This window comes from Cajanus cajan, chromosome 5, assembly GCF_000230855.2.
Source record: "Cajanus cajan strain Asha chromosome 5, NIPB_CcT2T_4, whole genome shotgun sequence".
Lineage (NCBI taxonomy): Eukaryota > Viridiplantae > Streptophyta > Magnoliopsida > Fabales > Fabaceae > Cajanus > Cajanus cajan.
Genome location: NC_138521.1, coordinates 67,987,100 through 68,007,017, shown reverse-complemented (window position 1 = coordinate 68,007,017; position 19,918 = coordinate 67,987,100). Strand labels below are relative to the sequence as shown.

Below are 19,918 nucleotides of genomic sequence, written 5' to 3'. Positions count from 1 at the left end.
AATAGGTCACACGTAACGAGGTATGTCACTATTCAATTATTACTCTTGAGATTCGTGCTTGTCCTGACTTGAGCGTCGGAGTGCCTTTTGCAGGTACCTCCCCCCTCTGAAGCATCCACCTGGAGTTCCCGTTCGGCCCTCTACCCACCTGAAGATTACGAGTGTACCCTCAGACAGGTACATTTTGGCGCCCACCGTGGGGCCGAACCGATAGCTTTTGAAGAAGACGGACTGAGTACTATTTCGAAGAGACATCATGGCAAAGACAACGAGAACTGAAAGAGGAAATGGCCGAGACGGTTGACGAGAGCAACATGGCCGAGATGGTACGACAACTGAAGGAGGAAATGGCCGCCATGAGGCAGCAGCGAGAGAAAGACGCTCACGAGATGGCCGCCTTGAGGGAAGAGAATGCCGCCCTGAAAAACCAAAACAAAGATCCCACGTGGAAACCCTCCGAGCCGACTCACACCCAGGGGTCGTTCCACTCGCTCGGACATCATACTTCTCTCCCTCACACTTCCACTATCGCCCCGGGGAATCATGCCTCAACTGCCCAGGTAACCGGCCGACCCGCATACGCCCCGCCGACTGGGGCACACCAACACCCTTTCACCCCCAACATCATGCAATTCTCCCTTCTCGACCATTGGAAGTCCCTTCCGATAGATAAGTATGACGGGACCACCGACCCCGACGAGCACGTCGACATTTTTCTCACCCAAGTCACTCTCAGCACCACTTACGCCGCCGCCCTATGTCGTATCTTCCCAACATCTTTGAAAGGAAGAGCATTGAGCTGGTTCACTCGTCTCCCGGCCAACTCGATCGACTCTTTCGACACCCTAGCATCCCAGTTCGCCATCCAATTTGCCACCAGCCGACCTCACCATCTGATCTCCCTCGCGCTGGTGAGCATAAGACAAGAGAAGAAGGAATCCCTTCGGACCTTCATGAGCCGATTCAACAAAGTGGCTCTTGAAATCCGAGACCTCAATCCGGCCGTCGCCCTTCATCATTTGACTACAGCTCTGAAGCCAGGACCATTTGCTAACAGCATCTACAAGAAACCCCTGTCCGACATGGACGACTTGAGACGTCGTGCCGACAAATACATGCAGATGGAGGAACTCGTGGAATTTCGTAATCAGCCCAGGGCAGAGGTAGCGGCCAAGGTCGAGAAGCCGACCGAAAGCTCTTACCGTAATTGTCCCAAGGACCTCGTCCCAAAAGACAAGCTTGTGCGAGGACCGAGGTACTCTCATTATACTCCGCTGAATACTAGCCGATCGGCTGTCTTGGACCAAGCACTTGCTTCGGAGGTCCTGGCAGTGCCGAAGCGAGCTGCGACTCCTCCTCGTGCCGACACTACCAAAGTCTTGGAAGTATCATCGTAACAGGGGCCACTCGACTGACGAGTGTGCGGCCTTGAAGGACAAAATTGAGGACTTAATCAAACAAGGCCAGCTTCAACGTTTTGTCGACCGACCTCGTTCTCCTAGATACGATGACCGACGACATCGTAGAGATCAGCCTGACCAAGACAGGTTCGACAGGCACCCCTACAGGGAACGGAGCCGGTCGAGGGGCTGGAAGGAAGACGACCCGACACCCTAGCCCCGAAGAGTCATCAACACCATTGCTGGTGGATTCGCAGGCAGCGGTTTTACCTCTTCGGCACAAAAGAGACACCTCCGAGCCGTCCGAGCTGTGCACGCGGTTGAACGCACTCAACGAAGGATGCCGGCCATCACATTCACCGAGGCTGACTTTAAAGGCATCGATCCCGATCAAGATGACCCCATGGTTATCAGCGTTGATATCCACAACTGCATTGTTCGGAAGACGTTGGTCGATCAGGGAAGCTCGACCGATATCCTCTACTGGAACACCTTCAAACAGCTTGGCATCCCAGAGGCCGAGCTGATTCCCTACAATGATCCATTGGTTGGATTCTCCGGTGAATGTGTCCAAACCAAAGGGTACATCAAGTTATCCACTCGCTTCTGCTTCGATGGAGCCGAAACTCGAGACATCCCGGTGAAGTACGTGGTTGTGCACCCCAACACGTCATACAATATCCTTCTCAGAAGGCCCTCCCTCAACAAGTTGGGTGCGATCGTGTCAACCCCACACTTAGCCATGAAATTCCCTTCCGAGTCGGGCCGGATCATTACCGTCCATGCCGATCAAAAAGCGGTTAGGGAGTGTTATTTCGCTAGTCTTCGGTTGCCTCGGCTTGAAACGACCGAGCCGCGTGGAGTGAAACGAGCGCACACAGTGGCCCAAGAACTTGACACAATTGTGGACTTCGACCCTCGAATGGAGCAAGACGAGAGGGTCGAACCGATTGAAGACCGACACCCTATTGTCATCGGACAAGTCGTTAGAAAAAACAAAGACCTGTTCTCGTGGCGGCCGACCGATATGCCAGGTATCGACCCAATTTCTTATGCCATAAGCTCTCGGTCTGCCGAGAGGCGAAACCGATCGCCCAACGAAAGAGGAAAACAGGGGAAAAGAGGAAAAAAGTAATAGAAGGTGAGGTCTCTAAACTCCTAGATGCGGGGTTTATCCGAGAAGTCCACTACACTACATGGTTAGCCAATGTGGTGATGGTAAAAAAATCAAACGGAAAATGGCGGATGTGCACAGATTACACTGAGCTGAACAAGGCATGTCCGAAAGATGCATACCCTCTGCCGAACATCGACCGACTCGTCGACGGGGGGGCCGGTCACAAATTTTTGTCATTCCTCGACGCCTATTCCGGATATAACCAGATCCGAATGCACCCCCGAGACGAGGACAAGACGGTGTTTGTCACTGAATCAGCCAACTACTGTTACCAAGTGATGCCATTCGGACTAAAAAATGCTGGACCCACCTACCAGAGACTCATGGACAGGATCTTCCATGAAAAAATAGGCACAAGCATGGAGGTATACGTAGACGACATGGTTGTGAAGTCGGCTGATCTTCCTTCTCACGAAGCCGACCTTACTGATGTCTTTCAAGCACTACGGAAGCATCAGATGCGCCTTAATCTGGACAAATGTGTGTTCGGCGTCTCGGGCGGTAAGTTCCTGGGTTTCATGTTATCAAGCCGAGGCATTGAGAGCAACCCAGACAAGTTTCAAGCTATTATCGATATGAGAAGCCCGTCAAATTTGAAAGAGGTTCAAAAGTTAGCCGGTCGGCTAACAACATTGTCTCGCTTCCTGCCATGTATGGCTGGAACCTCCAAGCCGATTCTAGGTCTTCTGAAAAAGGCGAACCGATTTCAATGGACCGACGAGTGCAAAGCCTCGTTTCAGCTCTTCAAGGAACGGCTTGGTACCCCGCCTGTGTTGGCCAAGCCGACACCCGGCCGAGAGGTGGTCATATACTTGGCGGTTTCTAGCGAAGCCATAAGCGCCGGTCTGATACAGGAACAAGACGGCCAACAGCAACGCATATACTTCATAAGCCGAGTGCTTCAAGATGCCGAGTGCCGATACCAACTCTTGGAAAAGGTAGCGTTAGGACTCATATATGCTGCTAGGCGCCTTCGACAGTACTTTCAGAGTCACACAGTGGTGGTCTGAACCGATTGCCCAATCGCCAAAGTACTGCGAAAACCAGAATTGGCTGGCCGAATGATGGCATGGTCAATCGAACTATCCGAGTTCGATATCCGTTTCGAACCCCGATGAGCCATCAAATCACAGAACCTAGTTGACTTCATCAATGAATTGTCACCACTCGGCCATTTTGAAGACAACACTTGGACAATGCACGTGGACGGCTCCTCCAATGACCAAGGCAGTGGAGCCGAGATCATCTTGGAGAGTCCGTCCGGCATCACCTTGGAACAATCACTACGTTTCGGGTTCCGGGCGTCCAACAACCAGGCCGAATACGAAGCCTTATTGGCCGGAATGAGATTGGCATCCAAGATAGGGGTTAAAAAAATCACATGTTGGACCGACTCAAAGGTTGTCACCGAGCAGGTGAACGACAATTTTCAAGTCAAGGATGCCAATCTGCTTAAATATTACCATCTCTTCCGGGGGATGAGAAACCAGTTTCAAGAGATACAAGTTAAACACATGCCGCGTGGGAGTAACGAGAGAGCCGACCAGTTGGCTCGGCTAGCAAGTAGCCTTAAGCCGGGACAGCTTCGGTCCATAATACATCTGGAGTTGCCCACCCCAAGCGTCCGACAAGATTGCCTGCCGGTAGATGAAGCCCCGCAAACATGGATGACCAATATGTGGAACTTCATCACTAACGGCTCAGAACCGGCCGATCCGATTGAGGCTAAGAAAATACGAACCCAAGCGGCACGATACTCTGTGGTGGCCGGAGAGTTGTACCGATGGGGATTTTCCACAACTTTGTTGAAGTGTATTGACCCACAACAAGCCGATTACGTCATGAGAGAAGTTCATGAGGGGATCTGCGGATCTCACTCAAGGGAAAGGACACTGGCCGCTAAGGTGTTGAGGGCCGGTTACTATTGGCCGACCCTGAAAACTGATTGTGCAAAATATGTGAAGAAGTGCAAACAATGCCAACAACACGGTAACCTAGTCCATGCCTCAGCCGAACAGTTACACTCGATCAGTGCCCCTTGGCTGTTTGCTCTATGGGGTATCCACATTCTCGGCCCGTTCCCACTCGCTAAAGGCCAATGCAAATTCCTGGTCGTAGCTGTTGATTATTTCACCAAGTGGATTGAAGCCGATCCGCTCACCACCATAACGGCCGCCAATGTCCAAAAATTCGTATGGTAAAACATCATCACCCGAATCGGCATCCCACACGCAATCATCTCTGACAATGAGCTCCAATTCACAAATAAAAAGTTCAACACCTTCCTTGAGAACCTCGGCATCCGGCACCGATTCACGTCCGTTGAACACCCACAGTCCAATGGTCAGGCCGAAGCTGCCAATAAAGTTATTCTGACCGAACTGAAAAAATGGCTCGGGTCGGCTAAAGGAGCCTGGGCCGAAGAGCTTCCCGAAGTTCTCTGGGCGTACAGGTGCACGCCCCAATCAAGCACAAAGGAGACCTCGTTCCGATTGGCATATGGCACGGACGCTATGATACCAGTCGAAGTGGGCGAGCCTTCATTCCGACGGACACACTTTCACGAGGAATCCAACAATGACTCAATCCGAGCCGAACTGGATGTCGTAGATGAAATTCGAGAATAATCCCAAATCGTAGCCGAAGCGTGTAAACAACGAATGACTCGGCGATTTAACTCCAAGTTGAAACCAAGGAATTTCCAAGAAGGTGATCTTGTTTGGAGGTCAACCGGCTCGGCACGACACAACCCGACCGAAGGGAAGTTGGGGGCAAACTGGGATGGCCCATTCAGAGTCCGACACTCTCTCAATAACGGCGCATACAAATTAGAAGAATTGTCCGGCAAGGTCATCCCTCGGACATGGAATTCTACCCATTTGAAAACTTATTATAGTTAGATTTTGATTCATGTACACGTGTAAATGTCCTACGATGCACTCTTTTCCTTGAACCGGTCTTTTTCTCTCTTAAAAAATTGTGAAAAGAGGTTTTGGCCGGCAAGGTTTTTAACGAGGCATCCATTCATTAATGAGAATACAGTTCACCTACATAAGACTCAATTTTACACTACCGCAAAACTCTTCAAGTCTTCCCTCCCGAGACTCCTCTCGGCCAAGGATGTGACTAATTACAAGTCTTCCCTCCCGAGAACCTTCTCGGCTAAGGATGTGACTTTCAATCTACGAGTCTTCCCTCCCGAGATTCCTCTCGGACAAGGATGTGGCTTCAAGTCTTCCCTCCCGAGATTCCTCTCAGCTAAGGATGTGACTTTCAAACTACAAGTCTTCCCTCCCGAGATTCCTCTCGGCCAAGGATGTGACTAATTACAAGTCTTCCCTCCCGAGAACCCTCTCGGCTAAGGATGTGACTTTCAATCTACGAGTCTTCCCTCCCGAGATTCCTCTCGGCTAAGGATGTGACTTTCAAACTACAAGTCTTCCCTCCCGAGATTCCTCTCGGCCAAGGATGTGGCTTCAAGTCTTCCCTCCCGAGACTCATCTCGGCCAAGAATGTGGTTTTAATCACTTTACAAGTCTTCCCTCCCGAGACTCCTCTCGGCCAAGGATGTAGCTTTAATTATTTTACAAGTCTTCCCTCCCGAGACTCCTCTCGACCAAGGATGCGATTTTAATTATTTTTTGTCCTCCCGAGACTCCTCTCGGCCAAGGATGTGGCTTTATTTTAAAGTCTTTCCCTCCGAGATTCTCCTTTAACCCGGACACATGTTCGTATAAACTAACCTACACTCGGCACGATTTGATTTGCTACATTAACGATCGTTTGGAATACGTTATATTTGACGTGAAACAGAATTGCATTGAAAAGAAAAGGGCACTACCGGCCCAGAATTACAAAAGATTAAAGGGGCTCTATCGGCCCTTGCATACAAAATTTAAAAATAACCCTAAGCCTAAGCCCCATAAGATTTCTTCTCGGCTTCTAACTCGCCGACCAGCACAACAGACTTCTCGGCCTCGGCCTTCAATGAATTCTCCAATCGCTGCACTTGCAACATTAGATCATCATTTTGACGGCCACGGTGGACCATCTCGGCCTCAAACTTCTTCCCGTTCGATTGCGCCTCAGACAGGGCCGCCAAAGCCTCTTGAACAAACTTCTCAGACTCAAGAAGCTTCCGACGCAGCTCCTCGACCTTGGCACTCAGCTGCATTATAAGATTCTGAGCCAAGGCCAGGGAACGAGCTTGGAACTCGCAGAAAAAGGTCCACTTATGGGCCGCACTCATCTGGCCCAGCATATGTTACCCTACCTCCGAGGTCAAGTCTTGACTAAAATAGTCTTGAGCACTGACATTCGACGCCAAAAAATTAGCACTCACAAGCCCTTGTGGAGGCACGAGCACATGTAACATTTGTCTTTGCTTCCGCGCCTCGGCCTCGGCCCTCGCTTCGTCCGCCTTCCTCTTAGCCGCCTTCACCTTCTGGTCATCCTGAACAGCCTTGTCCTTCGGTTTCGGCTGTGGCCGGGCCGTTTCACGGGCTGGCGCTCAGTTATCTCCATGACCAGTCGGCACCGGCGTAGGCGCTCGGCCACGGATCAGGTTGCGAATATCCAAATTGTTGCTCTCGCAGCTCGTCATGATACCTGCACAAACATTAGTTAAAATCAATGGCAACGCAGGAATTTAAACAAAGGACACATACTATACCAATTAAATCGTCAAGAGGTTGTGTTGATTTCATAAGCCGAACGAGATCTCGGCATGGCAATGGCCGAGGCAGCTTCTCCAACACCGCCAAGTCAACTCTCTCCTCAGAAGACATCTTGGACTTCGACACCACGTCGTACTTCCTCGGCCCCCGTGTCCAATACATCGGGAAAAATGCCTTTCCCTCGCCATCAAAGAAGTACTTGTTGCCGTTACCAGGCCGAATCATTACCTTGAAGAACCCTACTTTGAATCCTTTGTACGAGGTCGTGAACGGCTGAAGTAAGCAATGCTCTGTCCAAACCAACGACAGCCATTTTGCCTTCTTCGTCGGCCGAGAAGAGTAGAAATATAAGAACAGATGGGGAGTCGGCTCAATACCAAGTGCTAAACACAGCTGCCGAAACCCTTGCATCGCGGCCCAGCTGTTCGGATGCAATTGTGTCGGCGCAACGTTGAGCAAATGAAGCACACCCATAAAAAACTTATCGAAAGGGAGGGTCACTCCCAGATCCCGAAACAAGTAGTCATATACAAAAAAGAAGTTATATTTACACTTCTCTCGGCCAAGAAAAACAAAATCTGATTCCCATGACCTGTCATTCTGACACGGTTCGAAAAAGAAACCGGATGGCACCTCCCTCTCCGGAAGAGTAACAAAGTTCTCCGCGTCGAATAGCAATGTGATCGAGCCCGCAAAAATACACTGCCCACTTCTCCATGCACCCATCTATAGCCAGGAACTTCTATAGGGCCGAACTGACGCGAAGCTGAGCCGACACATCGAGTACTCGGTTGGCCTTCAACCATCTCGAGAGAAGAAGCCTCCTCTACACTTTGTGACTGCTCGAACCCCTCAACAATTTCTACACTAGCTGACTTCTGCGATGCCGAATCCGAAGCTCGCTCTTGGGGGGAAGGCTCCTCCAGCATTCCCGGTGGAGCCAGCCTGGGAAACCCTATCCTCTACATCTATATCAAAATCAGCCATTAAAAACGTACCTTAATCTGAAGTCGGCCTCGGCTGGTAACTACCACTCAAGCTTGATCTCTACGTCAGCTCGGAGCAAAGGCACGCTGTAATTAAGTAAACACACTAAGACTTGGTCCCCACCACCCCTATTTATAGTACTTTCAAAAAACGAGTAGTAACCGCTAATCCCCTAGGAACCGTTGGATCAATTTGATCCAACGATCCACGAGCTCCAACTTTTCAAATCTTTGTCATTATTACCCAAAGGTTATAACCTCTCACATTCCCACGTTCATTCCCAACGGTTATAACCTCTCACATTCCCACGTTCACTCCCAACGGTTACAACGCTTCTCATTCCTACAATTAATACTTAGCAGTTTTAACTGCTCACTTCACACCAACCGCCACAACTTCCAAGACAACTCTACCCTTTGCGTCGTTGCACTCCTTAAGGCTGGTGGGGGGCTTGTGTACCGGAAGGGTCCTATCAGCCACGTGGATCGGCCACGTGGATCGACACGTCATATCCTATTAGATATTGACGCAACTCAGATCGCTTCAGCTCAGCAATAGGCCACAAGGATCGGCCACGTGGACCGGCATGTCATATCCTATCATATATCGACACAGCTCAGATATCACTTCGACTCGGCAAGGGACTGAGAACCGCATCCATCCTCTATCGGCTCGGCCAAAGATGACGTCTCGGCCGTCCATATCGGCTCGGCCAGAGATGACGTCTCGGCCGTCCATATCGGCTCGGCCAGAGATGACGTCTCGGCCGTCCATATCGGCTCGGCCAGAGATGACGTCTCGGCCGTCCATATCGGCTCGGTCGAAGGTCAACAGAGAGAATAATTAGAATGAGGATCATCATTAACAAGGGACAAAGCACTATTAAGGCATAACCCGCCGATTAACATCGTATTACCTAATTTGGTAAGTGTCAGAGAAGACCCACCATGTTCAGGCCCATGTCAGGTATTATAAATAGGTCACACGTAACGAGGTATGTCACTGTTCAATTATTACTCTTGAGATTCGTGCTTGTCCTGATTTGAGCGTTGGAGTGCCTTTTGTAGGTACCTCCCCCCTCTGAAGCATCCACCTGGAGCTCACGTTCGGCCCTCTACCCACCTGAAGATTGCGAGTGTACCCTCAGACAGGTACAATATTAATTCTATTAGATATTAAATGTATTTTCATAACTGTTTTTTTTTTTTCATTTGGGTTTACTATTCAATTAATCTTTTCACCGAGGTTTAATGATACCTAGAATTCTGTCTTTCTCTAAAGATAGGGGTGTTCATGGATTATTTTTTAAAAAATCCAAACCAAACTGAACCATTTTATAAAAGTGAATCGATTAATCGATCTACTTTTTATAAAGTAGATCGATTTAATTTTTTTAAAATATAGATCAGTTTATTTTTTTTTAAATTGGATCGTTCGGTGCAATGCAATTATCTACTTTTTACTCATATATGAATCAATTTTTTTAAAAAAATCAAACCGAACCGATCCACTTTGTAAAAATGGCAGATAACTGAATCGATTTTATAAAATGGATCGATTCAGATTTTTTCCAAAATAGATCGAATTTTTCAATATGGATCAAATCGATTATAGATCAGTTCAGATCAATTTGAATTTTTTGCACACCCCTACAAAGATACATTTTGTGAAAATTAAATTTTAAGTCTTCATTCACAAGTTTGGTGTAACACAAAGGTCTAAACCTTCCTCACGTGGCCACTGAAAATGTTACCATACTCCAAAAATAAGCACTCAAATTTATCATGTATTTAGGGGGTGGTTTGTTTCACAAGCTGATATTTATTTCTACGAATAAGATTTCTAGAAATATTATAGGTTGAAATGTTATTCTCACACATACTTCAAAAGAAGAAGTGTTTAGTTAGATTTTAATATTCCAGAAATATTTTTAAATTTTAAAATAATTTAAATAAAAAATTATAAGTGTCATAGAAAGTAATTTTCTCTATTTTCATGAGTATATCACTGGAATATTTTTATCTCTGAAAATAGTTAACAACATTGTTTGATTAGTTGATAGAACTCAGAAAATGTTAAATAAGATTCTAATACGTTAAATAAATTCTTAATCTTAATTATTTATTGTTACTTTAGTTATTTTGATTAATTTGTTTTTAAATTTTATATTGATCCAATTTATTAATATGCACTTTTAAGAATTTATTTGATATTTTTTAATTTCATAAAACAATCATTTTATTTTTGTTCTAGTATAAAGTTTAGAATAGTTCTAGCTAAACATAATCGTATAATAAATAGAGTTGTTAAAGTAGGTCAAATTTTGTTAATCAATTCAGTCCATCACAGTTTGAGTCAGATTGGATAAAAAAATTTAATGTGTTCTAGTTATAAACTTTTTTTGATTTGACTCACTTATAACCTAATTCGATATAAGCAAATCCGTGGTGAGTTAGATTGATTCACCAAGTTAGATTGATTCACCAAGTATATTTATTTATTTTATTTTATCTTTTAGGTTCCTAAATGTTAATTTATATGATTATACATTTATACTATTAATTAAATTTTATACATACTAGTTGTGATTTATAATAATGAGTGTCAATTTGATATTACTTGTCAATATTTAATACAATAATTTTAATTTTATAAGTTAATTAAGTTTAGTTGTGGATAAGGTCTATTTTTAATATTTTACTTGTTTTATTTGTTCACTAATTCTTTTTTTTTAGGGGATTTGTTCACTAATTCTAAATTATAAGATTATAATATATTTTTTTTTATAAAATTTAATTTTTTTTAAATTTTAATGTAAGTGAATCAACATGTTTAATTCACTAACTTGTGTGGCTCGGATTAGATTATAAATTATCTTTTAACTACTTTTCAAAACAAATTTCAATTAACTTTTATTCTGTTAACATTAATTACTACTTTTATCTTTTTATAACGGGGATAAAGAGTGGTTTTTTTTTTTTGTTTTCCTAGTATAACTAAAATAAGTTAAGAGGGATAAGTTAGACTATTCAATTTAATCGATTAACACGGACCGACAAACTTGGGAGATCCAATTTCAAATTCAGTGAACAAAATGACATTTTACTAGGCGTGTTGTAATTTTTCTCCATCTCTACTTCTCTCCACAACTTAGAACGAAACACGGGCCACGTTCATGAGCAAGCCTTGGCAACCTTCAAAGTGGGCCTCCCAAAACATTTGAGACCAATTATCGTAGAAACTCCCATTTAATAGGTGTGTCCGTGGATTCATATAATTTAAAAAATCTTAATTAATTCCAACTATGATCAAATGAATATTATTATTATATTAATTTATTAATTTAGATTTGAATTATCAAAATTGAGCTATTAGTTAAGGATAAAGAGAGAGAATGACTCACTCAACATTTGAGATCTCTCATGACTTATTTAAAAATACCCTAAAAATAGATGATAATGATGATATCAAGTAGATCATATTTTTAAGTTATCTAATCATAATGACTTATCATGTTTTATATAATGTTATCTAATGTAATTTTATCTTTAATTATATCAATGATAAATTCAATAAACCAATTTAATTCAAACTCAATATAATTAATTAGATGAAATCGGTTAAGATTAGAAATAAAGTTGATAAGATTAGATAAAAATAAATGATATAGGGCAACATTGGAACGTGACATCCACTCACCCACGTACTCCAACTTTTTCCCTATATATATATCTCTTGTTGTGATTGCAAAATCAGAAATCAGAGAGCATAAGCAAAAGATGGGGCACGTTGAAAGTGGAGCGAGATTTTTGGTTGCACTTACAGTCCTCGCTCTTCTTCTTGTTCTGTCGGCAGCCACCGACGGCTATAGATTGGTGACGGTCCGCAAGGACGGGCTGGGGGACTTCACGACGGTGACGGACGCCGTTAACAGCATCCCGTCGGGGAACAGTGAGCGCGTGGTGGTGTGGATCGGCTTCGGCGTGTACCGCGAGAAGATAAAGATAGATAGGTCGAAGCCAATGGTTACGTTTCAGGGCGAGATGGGTTTCTTCAACCAGATGCCCCTCATAACCTACAACGCCACCGCCTTACACTACGGCACAGTCGAAAGCGCCACCGTCGCTGTCGAATCCGACTACTTCATCGCTTCAAACATTGCCTTTGAGGTCTGTTAATTTCTCTTTTTCCTTTTCACCATAATTACTACAACATGGTATATCTATGGTTTATGCATATGCATGCATGCATGCAGAACTCGGCTCCTATGCCAGATGAACACAGCGTTGGAGCACAAGCGGTGGCGATGACGATAGCGGGGGACAATGCTGTATTCAGTAACTGCAAGTTCCTTGGGTTTCAGGACACTTTGTGCGATGATAGAGGCAGTCATCTCTTCAAGAACTGCTACATAAGAGGCACCTACGACTTCATCTTTGGAAATGGAAAATCTGTCTACTTGAGAACTACCATTGAATCCGTGACAAAGGGTTTGAGTGTTATCACAGCGCAAGGTAGGGAAAGCCTCACAGATGACACTGGATTTACTTTCGTGGACTGCAATATAATTGGAGGTGGTAATGGAAACACTTACCTTGGACGTGCATGGAAGAAGAGCCCTAGGATCGTCTTTGCTAACACCTACATGGGCCCACTCATCAATAGTCGAGGATGGTTATTAGACGACCAACATCCTCAATCTGAATCCAACCAGTACGTTTAATTTACCACACACTTGCTATCTTTATTAATTTCTTCAAATAATTAACAACAATATCTTTATATAGGACAATCTACTATGGAGAATATATGTGCTTCGGACCAGGAGCTGTTCCCTCTGGCCGCGTAAAATTTCGCAAGACAATGTCATATCAAGATGTACTTCCCTTCTTAAGCAATGCAGAATAACCTCCCAAGTCCCAACCAGTCATACAAAATTCACATGCATGCGTTATCATTGTAATTTGCTAGCTAGCTAGTACCACCTACGTCATCACCATAGTCTTTAGTTTTAAATCTTTTATATTTTACTTTATCATTTTATGTATTAATTAGATTTCCACTCTTAATTTTCTTCCCCATTCCCACTGACTCGACTCAAAATCTTGAATTCGCCGGTAGTGTGACAAAGTATTACGCAAAAGTTAGAAAACATGGTTGCATGTTGAGTGTAGTACTTGATTGATTGTGGTAAGAAAAGCATTTATGAGAGTAATGTGATGTAAGATGCTGTTCACGCGACTTGGGTATGATGAAAGTATGGCGATAAGTTAATGCAAAAAGAACAAAGTACGAATATGGAGACAGCTAGACAGAACCACCATTCTCTCTGACTCGTAATTATCTACTTACCATATATGCTTACATATCATCGTTATAAAGAGGTTACCCAAAAAATAGGAATAACTATAGGAAGTACAAAATCATTTCTATCTTAAAAGAGGTACAAAATCATTTCATCAATCCATCCTCCATATTACTTTATAATAACTTGTGACATCCAACTAAACAATTAAAAAAATGAATCTTTTTTTTTTTTTTTTTGTATTTTTAAATCAATTCATGCATATTGAATTATAACAAATTATTGCGAGGAGGCTAAATTTTTCAATTTATTTTTCTCAAAAATTGATACGCATAATATTTTATTTCGTTTCATTTTAAATTTTAAACTCAACTTTTATAGTTACTATGTTTCTCTATATACAATTTAAACCCTTTTAACCTTCGTTTTCCAAGTCATACCTGAATTAATTGATAATTATGTAAATATCTTATAAATCTAATTTCTTGTTTTTAATAATTTTAATTGAATAAATTGCTAATGTAACTTACTTGATATGTTTATTAGTTATATAAAACTCTAATTTTGTTTAGAAAAAATTATTAACAAATCATTGGTTCAAGTGCTCACTGAATTCAATCTCCTTGAGTTTAAGTCTTCATATCAATAATATAGTTAACAAAAAAAAATTAACCATACTTAATAAATTATACCTAAATCTTCTCCATATATATACTTAAGTTACAAAGGGATAAAAAGTTTGTTTATTGGATAGGAAGATGAACGAAAGCACATTTTAAAGTATTTATAATGGAAATCACTTTCGCAATGAAAATATGTGTACGAAATCAAATATGAACCCTAGTTAATTACCTTTATTTTCATTTATTTTCTTTTCTAATTCATTATTCCCATCCAATAAATTATAATTCTCTTTGTTTTCGTAATAAATACATCTCTATTTTTGGTGTGAAATTTTTTTTCGTACTAATTAGCAATACTCATTAATAATTTGTTGACAAAACTAGAGGAGATATCGGTGTAGTTTTAAGTTTTCAATTTGTAGTTTACAAATTTGAATTTATTTAGGAAGGGTTGAAATAGATTTTGAGCAAATTTCAAAATCATTTTATATCATTTTTGAAAGAAAAAAAATAAGTTTTGTAATTCTAGTTATAAGTATTCAGAAATTATCACGTACCTTTTGGTATTGTCCTCTACCTCTCTCCACATTATATTACTTAATTAGTATGTGTTTGATTTTCAATTAAAAACTTATAAAATCATGTTCAACAGAAACGATAAAATAAGTTGCTTCTTAGTTTAGTGCTTTGTTTTTCTATTTGCAATTAAATGATTTTCCGATATAACCTCAAGTTTAAATATTGTGTGATGGTTGTGTGATGGTAATTATAGCTGACAAAAATGAAAATTAAAATCGATATCCATTAAGCTATTTGCGGATATGAAGATAGATATGAGTATTTTTTTTAAGTAGGTAGAGTAACTCGCGAACCCGAACCGACCCAAATCAACTCAATGAGTTTGAATGATCATTTGTCTAGGATAATACTCACTTTCACTTTTACTTATTAATAAATTTTTTGTTTTACATTAATAATATTGTAACAATATAATATATTTATTTTAAATTTTATTTTATATTAATTAATGTTGATTTATTGAGTTAATAATAATGTAACAAATTAATAAATTTATTTTAAAATTTAATTTATATCATTATTTGTTTTATAAGTTGATAACATTGAATTTGTAATTATGTATCAAATGATTTACGTCTATTTTAAAATATTTAAATTTTTATAATAAATAAATAAATATAATTATGTTGATCCAATTAACACAATTCGTTTATGATTGAGTTGGATTAGATTAGGTTTTATTATTTATTTTATAAGTTAATAACTTTGAATTTGCAATTGTGTGTCAAATGATTTACGTCTATTTTAAAATATTTAAATTTTTATAATAAATAAATAAATATAATTATGTTGATCCAATTAATACAACCTGTTTATGATTAGGTTGGGTTAGATTAGGTTTTAAAAAAAATTACACAAATATAATCTAATCCAATCCATTAAATTTTGATTAGATCAGATAACAAATTTATCCAAATTTAACCTAACCTAACTCGCTTACACCCGAACTCATTATCATCCTAAGCATGACGTATTGAAACACTCAACAATTTCATTATTCGTCTACGCATATATTTGCATAAGCATTGGTTAAATCAAATAATCATCAAATTTGACTCTTTGCATGTTGCATTCATTTCTTCCAGATAATTGTAACCTTCGGCGAATTTCTTTTTTAGCTTAGGTTTTTTTTTTTCCATCATCATTCTTGCACTAAAAGTTAAAATTTATTTATTAAATTGGGTGTTCTTGAATTTTTTTTTTAAAGATCGACTATATAAAATTTCAAATTCATACAATTTTAAATTTTAAAGATGTATCAGTGTCAAACACACAAGTCGTACGAAAGTTTATTATCAAACAAATTTTAAGGTGTTCCAGGAAGATAAATGGTATATCATGGACCATGTTATGAACCACGAAACTGGATCGCTGTAGACTTAGTTTGCTTTACGTGATCACCATAGAATGGACTTACGTTTGGACTTGCGTTGTGAGTTCAAACTTCGAAACACAGGTTTCATTTTCAGAATTATCCCCTCAACGATAATAGCAACTTTATGACCAAGTCATTTGAATTTCTACATGATATGCTTTTATTTAAACATACAAGGTCATGTTTCTAAATATCTATTTACACATAAAATTTTATGTCTATCTCTTAATAAACACTAAAATAGATATAGAGGCAATTTAATATTCATGAAAAAAATTTTCAGTATTAACATTTACATGAGATCTACTATTGAACAGGCAAAATAATTTATTTATATAAATATAACTTTTTAAACATATAAATGATATTTTAGATTTATCATAAATAATTTATATAGAAATAATTTTTAATTATTGATAATTTATTTGAAAATATTAAAATTTAATTAAAGATAAATGTGATAAATACAAATTAAAATAAATGTTTATAAAATTCTTAAAAATTCTCTCATTAAAAAAGAACACCTAAAAACATTATTGCTAAAAGGAAACTTCTAAAAATGCTTTTGCTTAATATAGTTATTCTCATTTTTATATAAAAGGTGAAACTCATCCACCAAATTTTTAAGAGATGAATAAGGGATGGTTGCTAATAGAAGAAGTACCCTCTTGGCAAGTAATCGTACTTACAGAAAATAAAAGAAAATAACACATTCATTGGATATTCCAACTTCTCTCTAATGCTATGCAAATCCTCCTAAGACACGTCCCAGCGCTCAGTGGATAACCTGAAACTACAAACACACAAAAAAGAAAAATAGAAATCAAATAATAATACTCGAACTAAGAGATTAACAATAACGATATAATGCCAAGGGTAACTGACAAACAACCATATAATTAATAGCTTTTGCAAGTTCACAATGACCATCAGAATACGGAAAAGAACTTTTTAACTACAATGCTTTTATCACTAAAAATCTCTCTTATCATTTCTACTTCAATGACAAGCCAAATCACAAGATTATGAAAGGATTTAAAATTGCAAGTGTGATTTTTAAGAACGTTTTCCCTATTTTAGACACATGCTAATGAGAAAATCATTACAAAGACGACCAAAACACTTCAGTCACAGAAATAAAAAGAAACAAAAGAATATGATCAACCAATTAAATATTATATACCCTCCTAAAATCAATAATCAACAAGGATTCACTTATCTTAAAAAATACGCTCATAGTTCAAGATCTATAAAGCAATGATCATCTTGGAATTATAAACAAAAAATATTAGGCATCATGTGATCATATTTTGTATTTCATGTCCAACATTCTACGACATTCCTTATTCCTACACGACATGGAATTATAAAATCCTCTCTACCTTCATACTCTGATATGAAAAATACGAATTGCCAACTTAAATAGTGCAACAAGTAATAGGAAATCGAGTCCACAAAATTAAGATACACTGATTTAAGAGATATGTGATTGTATACAAAATACATGTCAATCATTATAAACAATACACATCACAAGAACTTCATTCTCTCCAATACAAAATATGAAAAAGCATTGTAACCACAAATTAGGACTTGAATCTGAAAAAAAAAAACAATATTTTATGAATAACCTGATATAAGATCTTCAATGTAGTCAACATCAATTTTTCCATGAGCCATTGCACCAACCTGAACAATAGTCAAACAATAAAATTAACTAATATAATAACAGAATAAACTTCATCACATAAAGGCCTGCAAAAGCTCACCACGAATACAAGGTTCTCATCACAATTAGCACCACTAACATAGTCCCTTAATTGAACTGCCTTTGTTGAACTAAAAGAAAGACCTACAATAGCACAAGGACAGCGCATAAGAACTCTTCACAAGACATGGACACTTTACTATTTTAGCATTGCTTGGTTATAGTACTCACCTATTTTAAGGGAGTTGATAGGTAAGTGATTAGTCACAGGATTTTGAATTAACTTTAAAAGCTTTCCATGACCACCTTTTGATTTGATACTGAACTTTTGCAGCAACTCCACTACAAAAATTGTTGAATATTTCAAACAGAGATGTGATGACAAGAACCAAGAATAAGGATGAACTATGGAGTAGAGAAAATTACTCATCATATTACAAAAGCTTCCTAGTGTTTTTGGTATCTGAGTTTGTGGTGCAACTCTGATAAGAATACCTTCATCTGTCCTGATGAATACAGCACGTAATCTACCAGACAGGCAAAGCCGACTACTCATAATTTGAAGGAGAGCCTAAACTCAATAAACATTCAATGTCAAGTTAATCAAGAAAAAACGATACTTATTCAACAGAAAACTACAATGGAATAGAAAACTCAAAAAAATTATTCAGAGAACCAATCAAAGTTAGGTTGTAATTAGACTCTACGAGAATACAAAACACGAAAATTCATATGATTTATTTCACATTCAACCATCGCCCAAAAACTACCAAACTACCAATTGAGTAGTGACTCATAACTCACTAGGAAAGTCTTGAGCTTTCATCTCAAAATTGCTACCTATGGGCAATCCGCGAATAAAATGTCACAAGGATTGACATTAATGAATAATATCTAACCTCGTGAACAATGTCAGGCCTAAAATCATAAGGATTCATGTTTTTCCTCCGCAAGAAATTGGCATGCTCATCTGGATTCAAAATCTGGTATTTCTGAAATAGGCCATGCAATGATTAGAAACAAAATCATAATTTAATTCAATAAGAACACGAAACCGAGAGCGCAGAATGACCCAATTTGGGGGAGAGAAAAAAAACAAACTTTGCCAACAAAAGCAGCAACTAGTGAGGCCTTCTCAAGAATGAAATACACTCCTTGTTTTGAATTGTGGCTATGAGGTGGTGGCCGAATTGAGGGGAGTTGTGGCATTGAATCATGGTCATCTTCATCCCTTGTTGAATGATCGCATTCTGAAGGCATAGTCTGTGGAGAAAAAAATTGTGAGATATTTGGTGGCAAGCATGATAACATAAGAATAAGGTTGTTTGATTACCATGATTCGTTGATGAAGGTAACAGAACAGCACCCCGAATGCAAAGTGCGCCTATGAAGTATGAACCTTGATATGCAAAGTGGAGAGTTAGAACCGACAAGGGGTTATTTCCTTTTGCTCTTGTTATCATAGTGCAACTATTAGTATCAATGGAAGCAATGCAATACCCACAAAACAAGTGCAATCAAGTAATGTCGTTGCAACCAAATACAATAATGCATAAATGTTATATATCGTATAAACGTGCTTGTTCAGGCAAAATAATATAGGTATGTGTTCATATTGGCGCTCTCAAAATCAATGAAACAATAAGCGAAACAGAAACGAGTGAAATCAAAATCAATGAAATAAAAAATGAAACACAAAACAACAAGAGAGAACACATACCTATTTGCTTGTTCACGTTGAATTCGTGGTGGCTCTCCGGCGGAGGAAGTGATCGGAGTCAGTGGCCGCAGAGGCGTAAAGAGTTTTGCAAACCCTCTCTTATGACAAATGGTTTGAAAAGTTTATCTTTTTATTTTTCACAACAACAAATTTATCTTTCATAATTTAGTTTTCAATAAAAAAAAATAGTATTTTAGAATGTGTAAGATATTATATATAATTAAAATTTATAATAAATAAATATTATATTAAATATATAAGTTATATTCAAAATTCATATAAATATTTTAAAATATATAAATTATATTTTATATTTATAATAAAAATATTTTTATTTATCAATAATTGATTATAAAAATGTATATCTA

The 19,918-nt window shown here is 39.3% G+C and overlaps 3 protein-coding genes across 4 annotated transcripts; 2 read left to right on the top strand and 1 right to left on the bottom strand.

Moving 5' to 3' along the window:
* Window positions 1–3,773: 3,773 nt before the first annotated feature.
* LOC145958156 (uncharacterized) lies at window positions 3,774–4,778 on the top strand. The gene has a single exon (XM_083074641.1). The coding sequence runs from the start codon at window positions 3,774–3,776 to the stop codon at window positions 4,776–4,778; it is 1,005 nt and encodes a 334-aa protein (XP_082930767.1).
* Window positions 4,779–11,978: 7,200 nt separating this feature from the next.
* LOC109808796 (putative pectinesterase 63) lies at window positions 11,979–13,302 on the top strand. The gene is made up of 3 exons (XM_020371937.3): window positions 11,979–12,409; window positions 12,496–12,953; window positions 13,028–13,302. Exons 1-3 carry the CDS (start codon window positions 12,020–12,022, stop codon window positions 13,146–13,148), a joined length of 969 nt encoding a protein of 322 aa, XP_020227526.1. The 5' UTR covers window positions 11,979–12,019; the 3' UTR covers window positions 13,149–13,302.
* A 3,383-nt stretch (window positions 13,303–16,685) lies between these two features.
* LOC109809310 (uncharacterized) lies at window positions 16,686–19,691 on the bottom strand. Of its 2 annotated transcripts, none has more exons than XM_020372572.2 (9): window positions 19,551–19,691; window positions 19,164–19,229; window positions 18,932–19,093; window positions 18,730–18,822; window positions 18,257–18,401; window positions 18,062–18,172; window positions 17,892–17,974; window positions 17,754–17,811; window positions 16,686–16,915 (listed from the first exon to the last, which is right to left on the bottom strand). In XM_020372572.2, the coding sequence occupies exons 2-9, from the start codon at window positions 19,164–19,166 to the stop codon at window positions 16,836–16,838; spliced, it is 735 nt and encodes a 244-aa protein (XP_020228161.1). In that variant the 5' UTR covers window positions 19,167–19,229; window positions 19,551–19,691; the 3' UTR covers window positions 16,686–16,835. The 2 variants fall into 2 exon arrangements, with proteins under 2 accessions (XP_020228161.1, XP_020228162.1); XM_020372573.2 differs by having other exon boundaries at window positions 18,326–18,401.
* Window positions 19,692–19,918: the final 227 nt, after the last annotated feature.